The sequence below is a fragment of the Pelmatolapia mariae genome, linkage group LG23 (genome assembly GCF_036321145.2).
Source record: "Pelmatolapia mariae isolate MD_Pm_ZW linkage group LG23, Pm_UMD_F_2, whole genome shotgun sequence".
Classification (NCBI taxonomy): Eukaryota; Metazoa; Chordata; class Actinopteri; order Cichliformes; family Cichlidae; genus Pelmatolapia; species Pelmatolapia mariae.
Window position 1 is genome coordinate 22626132 of NC_086246.1, and position 25045 is coordinate 22651176.

Consider the following 25045-nt stretch of genomic DNA (forward strand, 5'->3'; position numbering starts at 1 on the left):
AATTGAGAAATTATCAAAAGATAACTAAATACAAAGGTAAATATTAAAAGGAAATATCAACTTATATAAGGTTTCAAAAATTAATTAACGCCTATTTTTACATTTTTTTTCTATATTTTGTGCTTTTTAATTAAATAACATACTTTTGTCAGGAAAAAAGCTAACTAATCAAATTCCTAAAAATCATGTTCCTTTTTTTCTTTCCTTTTATTACAGGTTAAAGCTGTTAATTGATCAGGAAAAGGCCTACCAAGAACGCAAAGACGAAGAAAACAACAAAAAGGTGGCAAGCCTCAAGGAGGAGCTGACAAAACTCAAGTCGTTTGCGTTGATGGTTGTGGATGAACAGCAGCGTCTTACCGAGCAGCTGAATCAACAGACAGCTAAGGTTCAAGAACTGAGTGCCAGTTCTTCACAAGCCCAGGAAGAGCTGAGCTCAGCTAATGCTCGTCTGCAGGAAGAGGAGCAAAAGGTCTGTCGCTTGGAGGCTGAGCTGCGTGACCAAGCCAGTCGATACCATCAGGAACAGGAAGCCATGACTGCCAAATTAACCAGCGAGGATGCCCAAAACAGGCAGTTGCGTCAGAAGCTTTCAGCTCTCAGCAGGCAGCTTGATGAGCTGGAGGAGACCAATAAAACCCTGCGCAGGGCTGAGGAGGAACTGCAAGAGCTGAGAGACAAAATTAGCCGCGGTGAGTGTGGAAACTCTGGCCTCATGTCAGAGCTTGAAGAGTTACGAAAACGGGTACTTGAAATGGAGGGAAAGGATGAAGAGCTGATCAGAATGGAGGACCAATGCAGGGACCTCAACAAAAAACTGGAGAAAGAGGCCAGCCAAAACCGGTGCCTGAAAGCTGAAGTGGACAAACTGAATCAGAGAATCATGGACTTGGAGAAACTAGAGGATGCATTCAGTAAGAGCAAACAAGAATGCAGCTCACTGAAAAGCAACTTGGAGAAAGAGAGGTCGGTGTCAAAGGTTCTGACCAGTGAGTTGGAAGTCCTCAAAGTCAGAGTCAAAGAATTGGAGGCTGCTGAAAGCCAGCTGGGAAAGACAGAGCTGACTCTGAAGGAAGATCTCACCAAGCTAAAGACTCTCACAGTGATGCTGGTGGATGAGAGAAAGGCAATGGCAGAGAAGCTGAAGCAAATGGAGAACAAAGTCCAGAACAGCACAGGCAAACTGCAGGCTGAACAGGACAGAGTTACATCAGTTACAGAGAAGCTTATTGACGAAAGCAAGAAAGCACTGAGATCAAAGGCTGAGCTTGAGGAGAAAATCTGCAGTGTTACAAAGGAAAAGGATGACTTGAAGGCCAGGTTAAGAGCTGAGGAGGAGAAGAGTAACGATTTGGAGTCTAAAATATGCTTGATGAAGAAAAGGTTGCAATCACTTGAGACAATAGAGAGAGAATACCTGAGAAACAAGGCTAAAGAGGAGAATATCAAAACACCAATTGCTAACCGCTTCCAGCAAGAAGACAACAAAGTAAAAGATTTGACCCAGGAAGTTGAACGCCTCCGACGCAAGTTAAAAGACATGAAAGTGGTGGAAGGCGAATCATTAAAAACAGAGGCGTTTGAATCGCTGGAGAAAAGATTTAACAACGAGCAAGAAAAAGCTAAAGCCTTGATGGAAGAGCTGGAAGTATCTAGAAAAGAGCTTTCAAAGTACCAGCTGGCTGAAAAGAAAGAGTGCAACCAAGAGCATGTCCTTTACAAACGCCTTAAGGAAGAGGAGGCCAAGTCCAGCCATTTGACCAGAGAGGTGGCAGCTCTGAAAGAGAAGATTCATGAATACATGGGAACAGAAGAGTCCATTTGCCGCATGAAAACTGACCACTCGACACTGCAGAGAAAACTGACCCAGCAGGAGGTCAGAAACAAAGAACTGGCCAGAGAAATGGAGACGCTCACTCGAGAGCTGGAAAGATACCGACGGTTCAGCAAAAGCCTTCGCCCAGGAATGAACGGCAGGCGCTTTTCAGACCTGCATGTTTCCACTAAGGAGGTTCAGACAGACCCACCTGATTTCATGTCTCCCAACTGCAAGGGTATGCCACCGCTGGAACGTGCAGTGGTGAACGGCAAGCTGTACGATGAGAACGAACCGGAAGAAAATGCAAATTACAGCAATGAGCTGCAGCTCACCAAATGTAGCCCCGCGATTATCAATAATGTAAATAATCTTAATAACAACCTGAAAAGAGCACGAGGCCCGCTCCTTAAGAACAAAGACGCTCCTCATCAGGTCAATGGAAAAATGCAACCTCGGCAGAACGGCAGCCATGTTCAGCCTGGAGACGTCGTGCTGACCCACAGTCCTGGGCAGCCTCTGCATATTAAAGTGACACCTGACCACGGACACAACACTGCAATGCTAGAGATCACCAGTCCAACCACAGAAAACACCCAGTCATTCACCAGCACTGCTGTCATACCCACAAGCGGGGGTCCACCCAAACAAAGAATTACCATCATCCAGAATGCATCTATATCCCCTAATGCAAAATCCATTTCCCCAACAGCAAAATCTAAGAGTTCCTCTGTGTCTGATGAGCCATGTTCACCAGATAGGGCCCTGTCACCTTTTACTATGGCTACATACTCCAGAGCGATGACCCCAGACTCTTGTGGCTCTGTAACCCCAGACAGAGCCATGTCACCAATACAAATAGTATCAGTGATGACAGGCACCCCCGACCGCTCCTTATCCACGGAGCCAGTCGAGGTTGTTGGAGGACACGCCGTCTTCCGCGTGACCCCCGAAAGGCAGAACAGCTGGCAGGTCCAGAGGTCCCCCAGCTTGGGGCCCAACGTCATCACCACAGAGGACAACAAAATCCACATTCACTTAGGGAGCCCGTTCATTCAGGGCATCAGCACTTCGTCCCAAACGCAGAGTCCATGCCACACGCCTGGACTTCCGGAACAAAGGACTCAGGTGCTTGCAAACTGCAGTTCTCCTACTGTCAAAGCCAACAGCAAAATCACAAGTAGCATCATGATTAAGCCCACCTCCACCCCAATCCAAAGGCCATCACAAATTACAGTAAGTAATGCCTACGACTGACCTGATAACCCCCAAAACCCTCCATCCCATCCTGCCCATAAGATACCTCTTATACCCCAACTCTATACCCTAAAAAAAAGTCTGATTTGCTTTATTTTTGAGCTTAAACGGTTGAATGTTTTACTTTTCATTTTTGTTGGTTTGCTTGGTTCTGTGTGATAAAGTTCAAACAACTGTGTGCCTGCATGAAAAAAATAAAGCACTAGAACTTGAATTAATCTGACATAACACAAGGTTTTAACTTAAGTGCACTTACTGTATTGTACTCAGTGGCACATTTGCCATGTAGTCAGACTATTCACACTGATGTATCGTACCAATTTTTATACTTCATACTCCACATACTGCATTATTATTAAGTTGTTTGCTTTCCTGAGAATTAAAGTGTGCAAAAAGAAGTATGTTTTAGTTTGTCATCCATGCTTGCCTATTTCATTTATTCACTAAATCCAGCATGTTTCGAATTTTTTCTTTTTAAAAATACATATAATGTGGGAATATGCCAATATATTAAAATCAGCTGTTTGATTTGATATGTGCTGCATGCACCGTAACGTTTTAACACTTAAAGACTTGAATCCAATGAGTCAAAGTCAAAATGTCTGCAGATCACTTTCCGTTAGACTCAAGTGGAAGATTTTTCAGAATAAAAAACACAGTGCTTATGTTTGACCAGATGACACAAAAGCAAAGTCAAAAACCCCTCAGGGATTCTCACATGGTTGAGTTAAAATCATAAGCTGATGTCATAGTTTCTTCTTCGGGACACAGAAACCCAGTAACTGAGAAAGAAAACCACAGTTGTGTGAACTTGGGAGTTCTCTTAAATGACATAATGGAAACTCTGCTTAAAACCTTTAAACCTTAGTGCGGCGCACCGTAAAGCTGCTGTGGAAGGTGAGTCTTGTACTTTTAAAAATGCAACAACCGCAGTTGTTCTTCAGCAGTGGTTTTTCAAACATAACTGAAACAATCTTACATATTCACTGGACCATGAAAACATTTAGCATCAATCGTGTATGCAGCACTGCAAAGGGTACCTGCTAGATTACATCAGTGATTTCAAACCAGGGGTAACAGCACAAGAAAGCCTGTGGGTGTATGTGCAGAGACAATGGATTACGTGGGAAGACTGAGTGTACCTGAATAGGTATAAATAGAAGCATTAAAACTCATATGACCGTAAAGGATAAACAGTACAAACATAAACCCAAAAGCAATAAATACATCATATACAGATGAGGATTAGGTCCACTGAGGAAAAAAAAATGTAGGGAGTCATGACTTTTCTTTTTCTCTGAAAAAACACAACACAAAACTTTTTATATAGTTTTAATTATAGATAAGTATAAAAGGGACATACATGTGAACAAATGCATTTAATTGGAGCTGTAGCCTAAAGTAATGGCTTATTGTTACTAATAAGCTAACTATAACTCCTAAATGGTCAGATGAAAGCAGTGGCTAACGGTAAACATAGCTGACACTCAGATGAAACTGGCCTAAACAATGATAATTCAACTGGCTGAAAACTTATTTTAACAACATACATTTTTATACAATTAAATGTGAAAACAAGATTAAGTTTAAACTCGATTTAAATGAATAGATCTCAATAGATGATGATGTGATGCAGGCTTGAAAAAGGTTGGGAAACACTGCATGAGAGCACAACATTTCAATCTCACATGAGGGTCGGAGTAAAGAGAAGATGATGGAAAAGGGCAGAATGAGAAGGAGACAGAAGACCCGTGTGGCAGTCCTTATAGGGAGCAGTTGAAAGAAGATGTAAAGTACAATTCTGAAAAAAAAAAAAGATTTATCTACTGCAAATTTAGGGTAAACTATGACGAGCAATGTTTTAAAAAAGATTACAACAATACAAAAACTTTACATTAATAATAACAGTCTAAGTTGTCCGACATAGTGCAAAGAATATAGTAATATAATCATAACTTATACATATTAAAACTATTTTAATATTCTCTTAAATAGTAAAGAAAAACAAATAAAAAAACATTTAAAAAAAGACCACAGTATGTTTAGGTTATCTGAGGTAGTCCTGTGCTTAGCAGTTGGTATGGTTGCCCATACCAGGAGGTAAACTTTTCTCAGACTTAATCTGGGACTGTAAGAGAAACAACAGTTTTTAGACACAAACAATTGCGTTATCTTACTAAGTTAACATCTGCCTATATATGTTACAAATGGGCAGGACTGAAAATATAGCTCTAACTGCTAGCCGCTACTCGCTGATCCTCACAGCTAATGTGGCTATCGGGCAACTGCTAATAGTTAAACAGCTAATAGTTAAACAGCTAATAGTTAAACAGGTAATGCTACCATGCCATTGACCAGGTTAACATTTAGGATAATTGTTAAATACTTCAACATCGCTGAACAAAATTACTTATAAAGAGCCAGATTAACTAAACAGGGTAACTAGCTTGTTAGTGCAAACTGTCTTTAGTTTTAGTTTTATAAAAGTTGTGCTGTGTTCAAAATACAGGCGCAGGTATTTAATTTCAATATGAAGCACAAAAAAATAAAATAAAAAATAAAAGACATCCTTTTTGTCAGCATTCAATATCGGCACAATTAGCGGTAAATTACGGATCACAAACATCGGTGAATCAGTTTGCGAGTCCAATTTAAATATTCTCCTCCTTATACTTTGTCTGTCACAAAAATCTGTGAGTTTACACCTCATACCTTCTCATGGTGCTCTTGTTGGAAATCCCAACACAGCACTTGTTTTTTTGTTTTTTTTAACCTAAAACCCATTTTGCACTGGTTCAATGTTTTCATAAATCTGGCCCAAAAATGTTCAGTGAACAAAAACTACTGTAGCTGCTCCTGAGTGGAGGCCCTTTGTTGTGCCTACCTGTATGCAGCGGTGCTGTATGAAGTTGGGTGTGAACTGTAGGAGGTGAAGACAGCACTGCTGCTCACTATTGTGAGAGGAAGACGCACCCACCTCTAAGCACTGGGACCAGAGGGCACTGCACTAAAAGTGGACGATGTTCATCCAAACATGCGGCGTGACAAAGAAAATCCTAAAACTTTTAAAGTGGTGGAAATAGAGGGAAAAAAAGCTGCTTTATTTCCCAATGTTATGAGCATAGCAACTGAATAATGCACTCCAGGAAACATACTGTAAACATCACAAAACCCCTTCAGAAAACCTGATACTGTGTTTGGGTCACAGGAACACAAACGTATTCGTTGAAAGTTCTTTTTACTGAGCGTGCCTTTGACTGGGTAGAAAACCAAAACGTTTATTTTCTTTTCTCCCATGAATCACGTCCTTTGAGATGAGTCATCTGTATAGCCTACAAATGTTTTCTATGTATATGCATTCTTCCACATGGACTGAAAATTTTACCTCGTACGTGCGTTTCACTTCACGTTAAATCTGTACCAAAGGTCAGAACTGGATGGTCGGGGAGGGGAGGTTGATTGAAAGGCAGGAATGAAAGGATGCGAGAGGAAAAGGTAATTAATTTCATGTCTTAAGGAAAAGATAATGAACGCCTCAGATGGGCTTTCCTCATCGCAGTGGCATTTTATGCATGCATAAACCTAAAACTAGAATTACATCATACGATTGGCTTGTTTAAAATCAAACACACACAAAGAATCTTAATTATTTTACTCTGTATTTCCAGCTGGATCAAAGCCACCAGATCCATACTTTAATTGTTAGGTGATTCACACCTTTGTTAACAAGTAGGGCAACAAATTAAGTGTTGTAAGGGGTAGAAAGACAAATTTGAGCAACTTCATTGCTCTTCTTTCCATCCCTTAGCCTTCCTCTTTACCCAAAGTCTTACATTTTACCAATAAACATTAAAAACGAATACACTTTAATGAATTACAAACTCATACTTTGATTTTTCATGGAGCGAGGCAAGTGCTGCAGGAAAACTGTCGAACCCGACCCAAAGGCAGACGAGCCGGTGTGGCAACGAGGCGATGATTAAATCAAGCATTAAATCCAATGAGTGAAAAGGAGCGCAGCTGTGGAAACCAGATCCAAAGCTCGCCTGGGTGTGATGAAACAATGCAGGGGCTAAACAAGATGCTATTCATTAGACCTCTCCTTGAGAAAAGCATCCAGCAGCTGGGATTACTGTCTGCGACCTTAATTACCCCCTGACTCACTTTAAACTTATTCGATTCATAAAACTCATCTGGTTCAGCCAAGGAAGACAGATCTGTGCACGGTATCCCAGCCAGACTGGGAGAATGAGTATCATGTGACACACTGGAAGGCTATTTCATTTAAAAGCCTGCAGCAATGCTCCCTTCTGCTGGGCGAGAGCGAAGCTGTAATCACACTAAGCCCACAATGATACTGCTGATTAAGAGCAGAGTTGTTCAGGGGTGAAAGAAAACATCAAAAATGCCAGACATCCTGATGTGATTTTTGAACAATCAGCTACTGATATCAATCAGCCAGGGACAGGAAAATTGAACGATTACCACGGCGCGAACAAAGAGAGCAGATCTCCGTGCTTTAGCCCACCTTGACCCTTAATAAACAGCAGTACTGGGGCTTTGTCTAAACAAAAGGCTTCGTGAGTGTGAGAGTGCAGACATTGTGAAAGCAAGCCTCTCTCCCACCACAACGCAAGCACCAAAACAAACCTCGTGTTTGGTTGCCACAGAAACAGCTGTGTCGGTGCAGAGTGTGGGGCAGAGGAGGAAGTACTCAGCTGAACTCCTGCTGTACCGCTGATATATGAGAGGACAAAGCCGCACATTAAGGTCTCTCTCCATGTAAAATCAACAGCACTCCCATGACGTGGGTCAGATTTTCTGGACCATTAGCTCTGCCGAAGCATGAGGCCCTACTTATTCTGAAATTTATACCCCCGTATGAATATTTAAGGCTGTAGTTCACTGAATATTTCTTAATTCTCTAAACCTCACGAGCGCTTCTCATAAGTCACAGCAAGAGGTTTGGAGCTCGGCAGGGAATAATATCGGTGAAGTGATGAAACTCGTGGAAATACTGAAAACTTTCACTGGGCTGGAGAAAAGAATACCAGATCGATGACACTTTCATACAAAGAGACGGTTTCGGTTTTTATTTCTGACTCCAGTGAACTCCAGATAAAAAGTTAAGAGGCCTGGACTGAAAAAGGCTTTTTAAACTTTTTTTTTTGCTAGAGATATCTCAAAATGCTTTCCTAATATCAGTTCTGTTTTAGGGATGTTTGATGTAAAGTACAAGGACATTTTTTTGCAGTACCAATCAGCTTTTGAAAAATGAGGAAAATGAAGAATAAAGCTGTGAAAAGATTAAACTCAGTCGTGTGTAAAAGTCCTGAAGCATCTCTCATTTCTTTATATTTTATTAAGAAAATGGGAAATACGTGCAGTGGTTTATTTAAATGAGCCAGTACACATGGAAATACAGTATATGAGGCAAAAATGAGCTTTTTACAATTCTTACAAGCCTGAAAGTCAATATTTGGAACTCTCTATCTGAACTCTCTTAGGCAGCTTTCTTGTCATTTGTTTAAGTAGTCTTCAGGAATAGTTCTCCAGGCTTCTTGAAGGACATCCAAAGCTCTTCTTTGGATGTCTGTTCTGTTCTCTGTCAACACGATGCCACACTGCTGCGATAATGTTGATGTCCGGGCCCTGGGGAGTCTAATACCCCAGCCTTTTTTCCCTGTTTCCCTTCCTTAAGAATGGCTTCTTAATAGACACTTTCACTGATACCATTTCCTGGCTAATAGCTCTTTGGGAATCCACTCGTTGGTGCAAAGATAGTATTTTATGTCTGTCAAACATGATCATAGATCAACGTTTAAGTGGCTTAACAAACAAAACAAAAAAGCATTTGTCTGAAAATGGTCAGGTACAAGAACTGGACTTAAAATGAATACAAACAAAGCAGAAAGAAAAACTTTGAAAGACTTTGAAACCCATTCAGAAAGCCTGGAGAGCCATACAACCAAGTCTGGCTCCTTGGAGGCAAAATACAAAGAAATGAGGGATGGCTCGAGACTTTTGCACAGTACTGTGTGTGCCATTTTTGTTTGTTGATTACTCTAAAGAAGATAACCACTTGCTGACTATCACCACATAGGGATTCAGTCATTGTTTAAGAGGATCGCACCATGATTGGTGAGATCTTCTTATGTTGTCCTGAGCTGAGAGTTTACAAAAAGAACATCATGCAGCATCAAATAAGACTTGAAACTAGCAATTCAGGTGGAAAATGCATACTAAAGTGACCCAAGTGAGGCGTTGGGTCTCCTTGTCTCTACAGTCAGACCTTCTGCCACCAGAGGAGTCTCCCCCTGCTGGACATTAGGAGCAATGCAGATTTAAAGCACTGGCTTAATCCATCTTTCTTATCCAGTCTACTGAGCATAAAAACTACACATTTAAACAAGTGCATTAGATGACAGCAGTGTTTATCTAAATCAGTGTATCCGTTTCATGAAATGCCAAATACTAAATAAAGCATGCTACAAATACATTTACAGAGTATGCCATCTGTGGCTGAGGTTCCTCATAACTGTGGAAACATCTTATCACTGTACTGTAAACAGGACATAGTTTCTACTGTGCAAGGACCGATCCAAAAGTGATGCACCCCAGTGTGCTGCCCTGCTGCTCTGCATGTAAACATGCTGATTAAAAGTGATTGCACAGTAAGTGGAGCAGTAAGTTGTTTAAGAAAACGCGAAATGCGATGTGTCTCATGAGATGCCCTCGTATGAGGACTGTGATATAAAAGCACTGGTTTCTAAGCACAAGTTACACTGTTGGTATCATTACCAGGATGAAGTGGAAGTATATCAGGGCCATTAGCAGCTTGCAGTAAAGGGTTTTTTTTTTTTTCATTTAATCATCAAATCATTCTCAAAATACCTGTTACCATTTATTTGATTAACTGCTGGACTTAACAGCTTTCACCATACTTTTACTTTTCTTCAGAAGAAGCACTGATGTGTATTAAAGTTTGCACAAAACTGTCTAAATGTATCATTAAACATATTGTGATATTGCTGAAAGGATGTTTAATGCATTTTAAAAATAGTAGAAACCTTTTCCTTTACTGAAAATTGCTCTATTTCATGTCAAGTTACCATATTTTTAAGCTACAAGCACAAAATACTGCAGTCATGCAGCAAAAGTTTGGCAGTGTGTCTATAAAATGTGATGTGATATCCTCTAGTGGTTATTATGAGTATTACAGCCGGTCTTTGCTGAGCTCATGGGCACAGTTCAGCCAGAAAAGAAGTAAAGCCTTCAAACACACCTCTTTTTCATGCAGTCCTCTACTATATTCACTTCTTTCCTCATTGTCATTGCTAAAAGTCATAATGGAGACTTTAAAAATCTGTCTTTGTTCCCTCAGCAGATACCTCTAGAAGCATTCCGACGTCCAGGACCGACAAGAATCCCCAAACCGAAGGGCTTCTGCTCCCAGAAAGGGACAAACAGCACAGCAGGAAACCTGGGACTGCAGTGCAAGAGTCAGCCGCCACAGACTCATGTACCTGGTGGGAAAGAGCAGGCCTCACACACAGCTGCATCGCACAACAACAACCCAAATCTAGCAAACCGGAGACTGTGAAATCGATCATTTCTCTTCAGGAGGAAAGCTTTCAGTATGTCGACGCCAAAAACATACCCGTAGTTAGCTGATATATTAAACAGAATAACAATCATTTTAAACTGATGAAGACTTTAAGAGAAGATCCATCATGATTCATCTGTGGTGCTTTCAAGACTGCAAAACTGCAACTGTTCAGCGTGTGCATTGCAAAAACTAACAAGTCACAGGAAGTACATTAAATGTGGATTCATTTAATTATTCACTGATTACAAATCAGTAAATTACTTTTTCTGTCAGATTTATGTGGGGAAGCCACTGTGATCGAACTGAGAATTTTTAAAAAAGAAGCGTAACATTAGATCAGCAAGCGTGTTATATGTTGTTTAATGAAATATTATTTGTATTGTGACTATTTTGGTTCCTCTTTGCTGACTTTTTATCTGTTGTCGGATGCAGATGATGAAACAGCCTTTTATTTATTTCGCAGGATAGAACATGTTTGTATTTTTTAAGTGGCAATAATGTACATACTGTAGGTATATAACTGTTGTAATGCAGCTCATTCATAGTGATTATGTGTAAATTGTGACATTTGTTGGGGTTTTTTGGTTATCAATAAAAATCTTTTTATACCTTGAACTCGAGAAATGTTTCCTATATGACTAAAAAGAAAATCTTATCGACTGAGAGCATAAAGGAGAAACTGACAAAGCCAGTAAACATTACAGTGCGACAAGCCCAGATCATATGGATACTTAATAAAAGCTAGCTTAGAAAAAGAAATTGAATGTTGCCTTACTATGGTCATTTTAACTCCCGCAAAACTGCAAAAGCAGCTTTGCGTGATACCTTCAGTACATCCATTGTGCTGCAGGAGCAACAGTTTTTCCATGCAGGGTTACTGCATACACCATATAGATATTTCACTACAAGACAAGAGTGGATCAGAGAAGATTGTAACACACATACATACGTCAAAATTTAAAAATCTAAAGAAATGATGTGGAAGATTTTTGGGAAATAGCAATTTTGTATTATTAATTGGTCGACGTTCAGCAGCTTGCACAATGCGGGGCTTATGTTTAATTAATTGTGACGCAGTACAGAAAAGGTGGCAAAAGATGCAGACTGTGAACACTGGCTGCATACAAAAACAGCCAAGCAAGGACACTAGAAAGAACAACCAGACTTTGCAGTATTGTCAATGAGAGCACGACTGATATAGAATTTTTAAGACTGATACTGATACCGATATTAGGTGATATTACAAATCTGATACATTGATCGACATTTTTTTTTCCATTCAAACACATGAATCATAAACAGATTTGTCTAACGTTTCCTATGAGTAATTATTTGAGTGGTTACTAAGATAATATAATAACACTGCTTAAAGATCGACTCCCTTACTGTCTGCTCGGATTGGCTGGTTGTTGTTTGAAGCATTTAAAATGTGTTGCAAACAGGAAAGTTGCAGAATGCTCTATGAACGTGTGTTTAAATAAGTAAATAAGTGCTCAAACAGAGTAGAAAAGCGCTCCACAAGTAGTGGTCCATTTTCCATAAATGAAGACAATATAATGGCAGGTCGCTAATATCGGCCTCTGTTTCCGTTGTTTGTCATCTTACCTGTTGTCTTCTACAAACAACGTCCAGAAAAGCTTATTCAAGAGTTTCTGAAACATAAATTGCAAATAAACTTTTCTGTCTTTAACCTATTGCGTTAAGGCTGTGTGGATGATTTCTTATAGTTTTTATTGGAAGTTTAATAATTTACAGATGTGCTAGAAAGGACTATTTATCAGTTTCCCCCATTAATAAATGTATCTTTGATACAGAATTTAATACAAAATAAAGAAATACTGATTAACAAAATCAGTTTTTTGCATGTTACTCTGCATGTTTTGAAATTTTAGGAACATAAGAAAGGGAAAAAAATGAAACTTTTGGACTGTGGTTTTTTTCATGCTGTATTACATTTATTACACCAAAAACCAAGACTTAGAGCACCACTGTTCTTTATCAGACCTTTCTCATATCATATAAAACTACCAGAAATACATCAGTTGAGGCAACAGCCTACTTTACATTTTCCAGACAGTTACCTGTGTTTTTCTCACACCCAGTCAGAGATTACACAGACTCTGAACCTGGGAGCTGGCAGGATGAAGTCTGTTTAATGTCTGATCTGACTCAACATACAGCTCTGCTTGGTAATGCTAAGAAAAGGTCAAGGCAGCATGTGAAACTGTGTGAAAATGTCTAATGTCTAATGAATAACTGTATCGCTAAATGGAGTATAAGGATGTTGTAAAGATGTAAGTATGTGTAGAAATGTGTACTGAGGCATTTTTCATCTTATAAATGCAAACATATGCGATTTCTAATACTGCATATTTTAGAACTATCCAGCTCCAGAAATACAGTCACGGTAAAAGTAGCATCAATTAAATATAAACACTGGCAGATGGTCTACATATTTACACTTAACTACGACATTAAAATAGAATTTCCTTCATAAATTTTAGTTTCCAAAAACCTTTTGACATAAAAACAGTCAAACAGTCTTTTTCCAAACCTCGTTGTCACTGATGTCCTGCCAAAGCACACCCTATAGCTGAACGCAGCACAGACAGGAAGTGCCGTCTCTCTTCGCCTCTCTGTGTGGCACAGACCCAGGAGTGGCAGGGACCCTCGAGGACAAAGGCATGGCTCACATCTACAGAGAAATACATGAATAAAGTTGTAAGCTTTAGAATTAAAGGTACTTATTTTACCCACTAGAGGTCAGCAAACACTGAAAAACTCACAGCGTGTGTGCCTGATCTCTCTCACAGACAGGCTGGTGAGAGCCACAGAGGCCAGAAATGTGTGCGTGCTCTGGTGAGCCAGCGTGAAAGGTGTGTGCCGCACATTTTGCCGAGTCAACACCAAAGCATCGTTGAACAGGAAGAGGCCCACATCACAGACGTGCTCATAGGTCCTACGGCAAAGGATTAGTTCAAAAACATTTGGTAGCACTTTATAATACGGCCTGCGACTAAGGGTGTAATTCCCCTGTAATAAAATGGAATTTCAAAGTATTTTATCTCAAATTAAAATGTAATTATACTGTGTACTGTAAGTAAATGTAAGTACTGTGCAAGTAATTTCAGGTAGTGTGCAATGTCATGGCAATTTTGCAGAAAAACAAACACTACTTCCCAACTTGCAACTTTCAGTTCAGAGGACGTACTATGGAGTGTATTTATCTTGTCTTTTGTTTTTACATCTTTATTTTTTTCTTTATTTAATATTCATTATGTTGATGTACTTGATGGACATTCTATTGTTCAGTTGAATTCAGTTAATTCTAATATTTCTTTTATTTGACCAATATAAATGTCATAAGGTAAAGCAATAAAAAGTAAAGCATCAAAATTTATAATAATAAGAGCGCTGTGTTCTTTGCAGCGGTGTGCTGGGGCAGTGGCATGAAGACAACTGATGCCAACAGGCAGAACAAGCTGATTAAAAAGGCTGGTTCTGTTCTGGGTGTCAGACTGGAGAACCTGGTGTCTGAGAGGAGAATGCTAAAAAAGCTTCTTTGTATCATGGACAATTCCTCCCACCCCATGCACGCCTCCATGATGGACCATCGGAGCACACATAGCAAAAGACTCATCGCTCCGAAATGCAGAACTGACCGCCACAGAAAATCCTTCATACCGGTGACAATAAGACTATACAATTCTTCCTCGCTCTGTAGGTGATCTTCCTGAGGATTAATAACAAAGTTATTCTGTTCCCATTCAAACCGTGCAATATCACCCAACAGTATTTCATCGAATGTTTGTTTCATCTCTCCATAATATGCTGCTACTCTCTTTTATTCAATTGCACAATACTATGTCACTTTTAGAATCACCTGCACTGATAGCTAAGATATTTATTTTTCAGGATATAGTTATATTGTTACTTCGTTAGAGTTAATTGATATTATATTTTGCACTATCCTACTGTATATTACTGTATACTACTATTCTTATTGTATATCTTATTCCTCTGTTCTCTGTATCACTTGCTGCATTGAGCATGTGTATGACAAAAGAATTTCCCTCGGCATAAATAAAGTTCTTCTTATCTTATCTTATCTTATCTTATCTTATAATGGAGCCAAGTATAACCTTTTTTTTTCTCTTTCACAATCACTGTTCAAACATAACTTTCAAAGGGAGTGTCTTCTTTCATGTAAAATACCTGGAAGTTAGGCAAGATTAAGCCACCACATAATATAACCCGCACCCGGAAAAGTGCAGCATAGTTAGCTTGAAAAACAGGGAGATGTTGGGTTTTTTCACAAAATTAACAAAACATTAAACAGTACTTAAAATTACTTACAACGCAATTATTCTTTCTTTCCCGTAAATACATGAAGTTATGCAATACTTAAAATACTTACTTAAAATGACTTACAATCTGCTTAAATTTGAAATTCCATTTAATTACAAAGGAATTACACCCTCAGTTGTGGGCCGTATTAAAAAGTGTTACTAAGCATTTGAATGAAACAGACAAAGTACATACGCATGCAAAGTTACATAAAGAAGAACATTATTAAACTGCAAATATACACATGGCTACAAAATAGTCTGAATCTGAGCACGTAGCATCGTGAACATTGAAGAATGTAAAAATATTAGTCATACATCTGCTGTCTGAAAGAAAATTGGTGTTATTACTTGAGAGAATCCGGTATCTGCTCATCAGGGCTCCTGTGCAGAGCAGCATCCTGAGTCATTATTAGTTGCCTGTTGTCTTCACTGAGCTTCTACACACACACACACACACACACACACACACACACACACACACACACACACACACACACACACACACACACATAAATATATGGTTTTGAGCATATATGATAAATTATTAAAGCGTTAGAGGCATGAAGAGAGAGGAAGAGCTATGTGTATTTTTTGTATTTTTTACCGGACAGCCTTGAATCTGTCGCTGCGTTTCCTCTATCAGTCTGTCTGCCTCTGAGGTGCGCTTTAACTGAACACAACAAAGTACATATGCATAAGAGGAGAGCCAGCACAGCCACAACAGAGGCATTTACATGGCTTATAGCTCTCTGTTCACACGTTACCTTGTGTATGAACTCTCTGAACTGGAGCAGCGTGTTGAGGGCAGAGCGGAGATGTGCGTGGTCAGGATGACCGGGGTGTGTGTGCAAGGACAGAGCTTGAAGCAGAGTCACATACTCCTGCATCCTCCACACTGGACACAGCAGCAGCTCTTGTAGGCTTCATAAACACAGACGTACTTTGAAACACTGTGGTTTGATACATGCGGGCAGGTATGCATAATAGCAAATAAAAGCTTTGTGTCTGCTCTTACCTCAGCATGTGAGTTGCAAGTGTTCTGTCTGATCTCTTCAAGAAAGCTCGAAATGATGGCTTGCTCTCCCTGCACTGACGCAAATACATGTACAGATACACCACAATTAAATTCAAATATATTTTTGTGTTTAACTATTAGAGCCGAACAATAGTGTGTACTGCATCTTCCGTAAACCAGAACAAACTCGTTTTAATCGTATCCTTTATTCATACCTGTATGAGCCACTTTGCATGGCTTTCGTAAAGGGAAGATTACTCAATAAAAAAAATTCAACCTCAATCAAAATAAATAGAAAAAATAAATTTTCTTTTAGAGTAAAATCTACAATGTCACACACTCTAGACGTTCAGCTAGCCAAATCTGAAACCCAAAGAATACATTATGTACCATTAAAATTATTATAAACTGCAGTAATGTTTGACCTGTTTGTGCTGCTGGCCATGAAATGAAAACGCTTATATAATGCTTTTATAAGAGGTTAAAGGTGCTAGAAATGCTAGAAATTGGTTATTTTAGCCCTTTGGTAGGTGGTTGCTATGCAACATGATGATGGCATTGATTGTTAATTGTCATTTCTGCTAAATTTCAAGTTATGTACGATTAAACAAATGTTCTTTGTTTAAAAAGACACTGGCTTTACCTTATCAATGGTGTGGATGGCAGTGGTGTAGTTGTTGAGGTAGTTTGTGTAGACTTTAAGTTTTGAGCAGAACTTCACGAAAACATCTCCAATACACTTCTCTGCACCCCACTGCTGTAGCCGCACCTGTAAATCAGCCTGAAACACCCTGTGAAGTACACACAAACATGTCTCCCGCGTCATATCCACACAGACAGACAACTTAAAGAGTGGTTAAGTTGACTGTGTTACACCTGTGTGGCCTGAGAAGGCCATCATTTCCCTCGCTCCCTTCGAGGAATGACACATCCAGGTTTTGGGTTTTTTTGGTTTTTTCACACTAGTGCCAATACCAGCACGCATACATTTCAGTCATTTGAGCATTCATTATCCTAACATCTCCTCATATCACATGTTTATTTATTTATTTGATTTAGTGAATAAAATAATGATTGGCAACACACCCTGCTTGGTCTCACATCCTTGTCACTGGCCGGCAATTAGGGGCTCGTCCGGGACCTAACTGATGTTTGGAGACAGTTTACTTTGTCTTTTGACTCTTGCTCCAGGTCAGGTGGATACTGTTTCCACCTATGACCTGGAGCAAGTGTTTTGTGGAGATTTGGCTTGTTTTGAAGTCACCTTACATATTCAATTAAATTCTATTTTATTTATATGGCACCAAATCGCAACAACAATCACCTCAAGGCACAATTATATGACCCCCTATGAGCAAGCACTTTGGCAACAGGGGAGTCACCGCACATAGTGCTCCGATTACCACTGGGACCACTGTTACCTTCACCCTCCACATCTTCTTGAGCTCTTCTCTGAGCCCTTGGTATTTCTCGAGATTCTCGTGTTCCTTCTTCCTGATGTTTCTCTCATTCGGAACAGCTACATGTATATATATATATATATATATATAAATATCTACGTGTGTGTGTGTGTGTGTATTTGTTTGTACCTGTTGAGCTCCAGTATTTGTGCAACAGGACTGAGGACAACATGGATGTCAGCATAGCTCAGAATGGCTCTGTTGGAGTTCAGAGCTGCTGTGAGAGGCTCCTTGTACACCTTCAGCGCAGACGACACATATCAAATGAATATTTCTAAATACTGAAAGCTTTCTTCTCTCTGATGTCAACATAAACACTGTAAGTGTCAAAATGGACAAAAATGGACTTGCAGGGTTGCCCTTAAAATTCAACTTGTGTGGTTTGCATATATTAAATAATCGATACCTGTATTCTGGACTTGCTTAGACAGATGTATATATATGTTTTAGTTCTGAAGGAATATTGTTTTACCACTGATTGTTAAGGTCTGGCACTTGCAGATAAAAAAAACAAAACTAAAGTATACCTTCAGCACAGCGCTCAGCTTTCCAAGATAAAGACACTCGCTGTGGTGCAGCTCTCTCGCAGCTGCACCTCTCCAATCCAGAACCATCTAAAACCAAAAGAAAGAAAAGATGAATTAATTGTTCTCCTTGAGTTTCCACTACAAAGGGCAGTTTAAAGCAGACACACCTGTGGTAGATCAGGTATCACGTTGAAGCATGTCTGTGAACCACCATCAGATCCACTGCTGTCCTGTCCATTACCCTCTTGTCCCTTCTTCTCTTCATTCCAGTTTTTCAGAAAGATGGAAAGAAACTCCACAGGTCGGGTCTGAAGGTGTAAGAGAAGGTTAAAACACACACACACAAACACTCTTATGTGAGTTATGTCCGATTACTTTTTTCTTTTTCTGTTAAACTTGTGCATTACACAAACTGCTCTACAGTAATTCCCACCTCCTCCTCTCTGGTCAGAGCAGTGAGTCCTTCGATCAGAGCCTCGCTGAGATCTCTGGACACACAAATCTCATCAAGGCGGATTCTCTCCCACAGAAAATAGCCTAGAAAAATAGAATTTAACCAGAATGCTGCTTATATAGTACTTTTCTATTTATATTTAGCACTCAAAGAAGTTTCTTATTCATACAACACCTTATTCATACAAATGCTTTTCTCTACAGTTAAATCCTTTTAACCAGGGGTTCAGCATCTTGGCCAAAGATCCAATGCACTTCTAATTAGCAGACGATCTGCTCTACCTCTACACCACGACACAAATCAACACGTACATGAAACTCACCCAGAGCTCGGCCCCTGGCCTGGAGGCTGGTCCACTGTAGCTGTAGCCCTAAGGTGCTCCTCAGCTCTACCAGAGCCTCCTCCATCCAATGAGCCTGTGTGCACCAGCCCTGCAGTACAGCCTCACACACATACTGCAGGGCCGGGAGTGCTGGCTGGTGCTCTGAGAGGCCAGTAGGCACACTGCCGTCAGACCACTCGCTGAGGACTGGGAGAAGATGAAGCATGTTTAAAGAAACACACACTGTGAGGGATACTGTAGTCTACGAAACAATGACAGGGGAGGGGAATATTCGTATGCTTAGGGTCAAAGTTTAAGGGGTTACGCACTGTTCTGGAAATTCCCGGTGGCCACACCCACCGGTGCCCGAACCTCCAGACCAGTCAGAGTGGAGAGATTCTGGAGGAGAGTCACTCCTGATGCTGCAGAAGAGAAAACAGGAGGCGAAGCAGGAGGGAGCTGAAGTTAATGAGAAAATGCTGATTAGAGGGAAGAGTGTGTGTGTTGTAACATCTGCTACCAGATGCAGCCAGCGGGCAGAATATGTCAATCCCTCCTCCTTCCTCAGTTGGAGCCACCATGCCACACAGTTTTTCCCAGAATTCCCTATGATCAGGAGTCAGTAGAGTCTTCTCTGATAGGCTAGAGTCTGAAAAGTCAGGGCAGAATTACATAGTAGGTCAGCAAAATAGTGTAATAGAGAAGTAATATCTCTTGGGCTAAGTTTTGGTCAATGGATTAAAATGGCAAGTACCACTTTGTTAAAATGTTTTCAAAATGTCAGCACAGGACTTTAGTCCAGTTAGTCCAGAACAAACTCCTGCAGTGTGTGCACATGAATTTACTCATTTTGATTGAGTCTCACTGTGAAGCAGGTGAATTTCCTGTGTTCCTCCGCAAGCTAGCAGGCCAATCCTCTGAGCTGGCTTCCCAGAAATAGCCCTCTCCACCTGGGTTAGCAGAGATGAGAGAGTCCCTCTATGGTCATAGAGAACCGCAATCGCACCGGGCTTCACTCCGCTCAACACCAGCTAGATTAAAAAGAGCGGACGGGGAGGAATGTTATTTATTCATCTTCCCATTGTGATTTTATTTCTGCACTCGCGGGAATGTTTTATGTCTGCTCTGTTTCAGGAAAAAAAAAAAAAAATAAATAAATGATGATGTGGATTCACCTCATACGCAGGAATTCTGTTGGAGATGAGCAGTAGCAGGGCAGGAGCGGATAGGTGAAGGGGAGAGACTGTGTGAGGCTGTGCAGGTCTGTAGATAAAAGACGACAGCGCACCTCGGGTTTTGATCAGTGTTTCGCTGAAAGATGAAAATGCATGTTGCTTTCAGCACACTGTGACATTATATTATACAGATGTTTTCACATGTGCTCACAGATAAGTTATTCAGTGTATATAAAGTATTTTGTACACTTCAATCGATTCAAAATAGACTTTGAAACCTCCAGAGCCGAAACACGAAGAAGTGCCGCTCAAAGCTGGCTACAAAAATGAGTCACTCCCAATAGACGCCATTGTAAAATGTCAAACTAAACAACAGAAATAAACACTTATACAGGATGCTACAAATATGGCTTTGGTCTCCAGGGATAAATTTCCCCTTTATAACAATGGTACAGTGGGTAATGTTGAAGATTCAAAATGCAGAGTCCACTAACTGTGGTTGAAGCTAAGTGAGGTTGATCTAATATGTGGTTAGACAATCACCTGCTAATGCTGGAGGCCTGGACTCTCTCCCAGGTCTGAAGTGCACTTGTGGGCTGTCCTCTTTCCAGGCTGAGAGAGTGGCTGGAAGAGCCAACGCTCCTTGGAGGCCAGGAGAGGGAGGGCTGAGAGATGAATGTTAGGCCAGACTCGGGTCTCCCTTTCTGGGTACCTCCACCTCTGGCTATTTCTGGCTTTGTGTAGCTGCCCCAGGGTCTCCTGGCACTCACAGATAGTCCTACAGATATCACAGATACAGTACATGCATCTGCCAGTAAGGGCGAGTTTTCACTAATCAGGAGCTTTTTGTGCTTAGCAATGAGTTGGAAAGGCAAAGATGAACTGTTTGATAATCAATAAAATATATTAATTACATTCATTAAACACATTCAATAACATTCATTCAGTTCAGGTTTATGTATTTAACACCAAATCATAAGATAAGTCGCTTTAAAGTGCTTTGTACTGAAAGGTAAAAACCCTACAGTAAAACCAAAATGACCCACTTTGAGATGGTGGGAATGAAGAACTCCCTCCCTCCAACAGACCCAGGGAGGGGCAGTCATCTACCATTACGCATTAGAGGGTGAAGGGGAAAGAGAAACGTAACAGAGATCATAGACAGGACAAAACACAGAATAAAAGATTGAGTAAACACTACCATTCGCTTACTAGTAACAAACCAACTGTATTCGAATTAACCAAATAAACCTATAAATGGATGATAACCATTCAGGCACATCTCACTGAATTATGAGACGCATGAAGGGAGTTAGAAATAGTGACATAAATGCTCTCCCTGCAGTCTGAGTCCAGAACATCCACAATTCTGATTTGAACTCCTTTATATAAAAAATACAACACGTTTGACACAGGAAACCTTTCGATTTGTCTCTACATTTGTTTTCAGTCCCACAAAGCTTGTAATGACATTTATAAAAAGTTATAAAGGAATTGTCCCAGGAGCTGTTTTCACTAGTCAGGAATCAGACCGTCAGGATCTCTGCCCACAACTGCTGCCCAACTCACATCTCACCAGAACCCTACAGTGCCTAGCGCAGGTGGTGGGCCCACAGAAGGCCAGGCCCCATGGGCTAACGCCCAACCACCACCAAAGTTGATAGGCAAGTGCGTCGTGGTACAATGATCACCCGCCAGGTAAGAGGACACACTGAAGACAATATATCAGCTGACTTGCCTTGGTATCCTCCAAGAACAACTTGTGGAGGTAGCCGGGGAGAGGGAGGTGTGGCTTTTTCTACTTAGAATACTGCCCCCACGACACAGACCCAGATTTTACCACCTCAAAAATGTGTTGTTATAGTTTCTACACCCTGTCATTTTTCTGTTTTTTCTTTTCCACTCACTCTTCTCCTCTCGAAGCTTTTCTTTGATTTGCTGCCTGATCCTCTTCTCCCTCCTCCTCTCTTCCTCTTCCTCTGTTATTCCTGTGTTTTCCTGGTTAAGGGTCCCATACATCTCTGCTGCCTCCCGTGGAGTGAGCCAGTCAAGTGTGGAGAGGCAGGAGACATAGTGACTTTTCCATGCACCAAACTCTTTTTCTCCAGGAGTGTAAGGAAGGAACCAGCCTCGTCTGATGCACCGGCCCGCCCACAGACAGTCCTAGAAAGAAGAAGAGGATTTAACTTGTTTCATAAAACCCCAATTAATGATGTATGAATACATTTCAGATCTCTTCAGGGCTTCTCACCTGCTCAGCTAGAACCCTCCAGTGCCAGCTGACTTGGGCAGCTTTGCAAAGGTCACGTGGGGACAGAAATGACATCACATACAGGGAGAGAAACCGAGGCAGCACCGACGTAAGGTCCACTTTAGTGACCGGAACCGTCTCAATCAGCAAATCCTGGCAGTACCTGCTCAGGTTACAGAGGTTTCCAGTTTGAACTGTGCACCTGTGTACACTTTACTAGTTACAGTTTCAGGCTGAGATTAATGGTTAGGACACAAAAGTGTACAATCCACTTTACTTGAGCTGTGACTTGGTGCAACGAGTGAGCAGAGAGTGCAGCAGGTGTTTCCTCTGTCTGTCCGTCCACAGATCAAACCAGCGCAGCACAAGATTCACTCTCTCCTCAAATAACTGGTATGGAAAATGGAAAAAGGATACCAACATAGACACATTCAGTGCGTGCAAAAGTCTCAAGCCACCTCTCATTTCTTAATATTTTGCTTCCAATTAGCCAGAATTTCTTGTAACTTTTTAAAGTGCTCTTGGCTTTCTGCATGTCTTTCAAAGTTTTATTGGACATTGACTGCTTTTTCACTCATTTTCAGACCAGTCCTTGTACCTGACCATTTTCAGAGGAATGCTTTTTGCTTGTTAAACCACTTAATACTGACCTAAATTCAAGTATATAAAAGGCACCTAACTTAAGGGATGAACAAGTGTTGTGTCTACACATAACCAACTTAGCAAAAAAAACACTTTTAAATTGTATCTTTATGCACTTTGCTACTTTGTTCTCATAACTTTAATTAAATCTACAAAAAAATTCCAGAACAAAACAGACCAAAAGGCAGAAACATCCAAAGAAGAGCTTTGAATGTCCTTCAAGAAGCCTATTACTAGAACTATTCCTGAAGACTACTTAAAGACATGACAAGAAAGCTGCCTAAGAGAGTTCAGACAGTGCTGAAAAATAAAGATGGTCACACCAAATATCAAGCTTGTTAGAATTGTAAAAACTTTTTTTGCGTTATATACTGTATTTCCATGTAAGTTTGCACGTTTCAGTAAATCGCTACATCTGTTTCCCATTTTCCCTCAATGAAGAAATGAGGGATGGCTTGAGACTTTAGACTTTATATGTCATGGGGCTTTTTTAAGCTTATAAGTAAACATATTTTAAACTTTATTCACAGTAACGATTCTGCTTTACAAACAGAATATTATTGTGAATTTCAAAAGCGTCAGAGTTAAATGTATTTTGAAGGCACAGAGCAAAGCAGATCCTTTCAACTAGTTTGGAAGAAAATGAAATGATTTTGACAAAATACACAAGTATTTCAAATAAACTAAGATAAATATTAGGTGCTACTTTTCATTACATTTCTTGCAAACAAACGTAATGAAAGTAGAATTCTCCTGATGGTTTTATATAAGAGGTGTGGGCAGTAAATACAAGGTATGGCCTCGAATTGCATTAGTTTCTTCTAATGGTCAAATACTCAAGCTACCAATGTACACAGAAATGCTGGCTCCATTGGAAAAACAATCAGTTTACCTTATTTAATAAACATATCTCTAAGAATAAACTTATTTTGCTGTGTTAAAAGAAGTGATTTAACTTCACCCTGGTTTTTTTTATGTTTCATGCTTATTTTTTTAACCCTTCAGTTTCTCAGATACAGTAATGATGCTCCTGGGTCAATTTGACCTCGGGCATGTTTAGTTATCCAGGGCAATCCAATCCAATCCAATCCAAGAAAGCAATAAATTCCAATAAACATTGTTTATATCTCATTATTAACTCCATTACTAACTATTTCAATCAATATTTGGTCCACCTGTGTTCTTTACCTCTCACAGATCATGGTTCAATAAGGACATATTCGCTCGTTTTTCACAAAAAAATGTATATTAAAACATTTTATTGTACACTGGAAATACCTACACGTAAAATTCACTTTTCATGACTGTTTCTTTCTTCTTTTTTTTTGTATTACAAACATATATATTGATTGCAACTTATTAAGTCAAGCAGAAGAAGCTTCATATTTAAAAAAAAATACTTTTAATTATTTATTTATTTTTGTAGATTATTTTACTTTGAAATGTGTCAATTTGATCCGCAACATAACCGGTTGGAGTGGAGTTTCAAAATTAGGAATTCAGTAGCCTTCATAAAGCCCTGCACTGTCCTGAAATGCATTAACTCTGGTTTCAGTGACATGTTGTTGCTAATAGAATATCACAAAGTTTATCTGCAGGGGGTTTACCAAGGCGCACGTAGTATTTCTGACCTGCAGGTTGATCCGCTTGTTGTTCAGGGGAGTCCAGCTGCTGAAGCGGGTGTCGGACAGCAGGGTGCCGGCCTGCTGCGGCTCATAGTCCGTCCCGCTCAGCTGCCACCGCTTCACCGAGTGAGGGGCTGATGTCAGGCTCGCCTCCATGTGCACAGACGGTTTAAACACCTTTGAGGAAGCACCTTGAGTTCCGCTTCACTTAAAGTCCGATCGATTTATTTCCAGATTGATGTCTTTAAGCCAAGTGTCCGCTTGCCAGGCCGCCCCTTGTGCTGTTCTGTGCAGTCAGTCACCTTAGAGACGCATCAACAAAAGGATTCCTGCATTCCTGCACACAGCACGTTCCCATGCCTCCTGCACACTAATAATTCAACACGCAGGGTTCACATGTAAGCAATCACAAATGAAAGCATCAAACGCTACACAAACTTTATACTTAACCACTTAAGGCTTAGTGTGCCATATTTGATACATGTTTTTTTAAGAGCTGTACATCATAAATGTGACCCCCTATATCCCCCTGAAAAACCAACA

General features: G+C 40.3%; 2 protein-coding genes across 3 annotated transcripts in view; one reads left to right on the plus strand and one right to left on the minus strand.

The window, feature by feature from the left end:
* The window catches only part of filip1l (filamin A interacting protein 1-like), an 89448-nt gene extending 78195 nt beyond the window's left edge, over positions 1-11253 (plus strand). For both annotated transcript variants that reach the window (XM_063466604.1, XM_063466605.1), the window contains 2 exons: positions 217-3052; positions 10458-11253. In XM_063466604.1, the coding sequence (XP_063322674.1) occupies positions 217-3052; positions 10458-10676 (3055 nt within the window). In that variant the 3' untranslated portion in view covers positions 10677-11253. The remainder of the gene's footprint in view (positions 1-216; positions 3053-10457) is intronic.
* A 1990-nt stretch (positions 11254-13243) lies between these two features.
* Positions 13244-24893, minus strand: LOC134620874 (epithelial cell-transforming sequence 2 oncogene-like). The gene is made up of 21 exons (XM_063467200.1): positions 24509-24893; positions 22513-22625; positions 22236-22398; positions 21892-22147; positions 20528-20762; positions 19985-20072; positions 19675-19840; positions 19330-19458; positions 19139-19231; positions 18810-19016; positions 18467-18570; positions 18201-18341; positions 18034-18120; positions 17636-17745; positions 16690-16837; positions 16047-16120; positions 15796-15952; positions 15636-15701; positions 15380-15468; positions 13469-13641; positions 13244-13377 (listed from the first exon to the last, which is right to left on the minus strand). Exons 1-21 carry the CDS (start codon positions 24656-24658, stop codon positions 13244-13246), a joined length of 2883 nt encoding a protein of 960 aa, XP_063323270.1. The 5' UTR covers positions 24659-24893.
* Positions 24894-25045: the final 152 nt, after the last annotated feature.

What these genes read in the sequence shown, in the direction of transcription:
- LOC134620874 (XM_063467200.1), bottom strand. Translation starts at nt 24,658, where the DNA reads ATGGAGGCGAGCCTGACATCAGCCCCTCACTCGGTGAAGCGGTGGCAG. An exon ending in GGAAATTCACCTGCTTCACA is followed by an intron (nt 19,459 to 19,674) that starts GTGAGACTCAAT and finishes CTGACTTTTCAG; the next exon opens with ACTCTAGCCTATCAGAGAAG. An exon ending in CAGATACCGGATTCTCTCAA is followed by an intron (nt 13,642 to 15,379) that starts GTAATAACACCA and finishes CCTTTGCCGTAG; the next exon opens with GACCTATGAGCACGTCTGTG.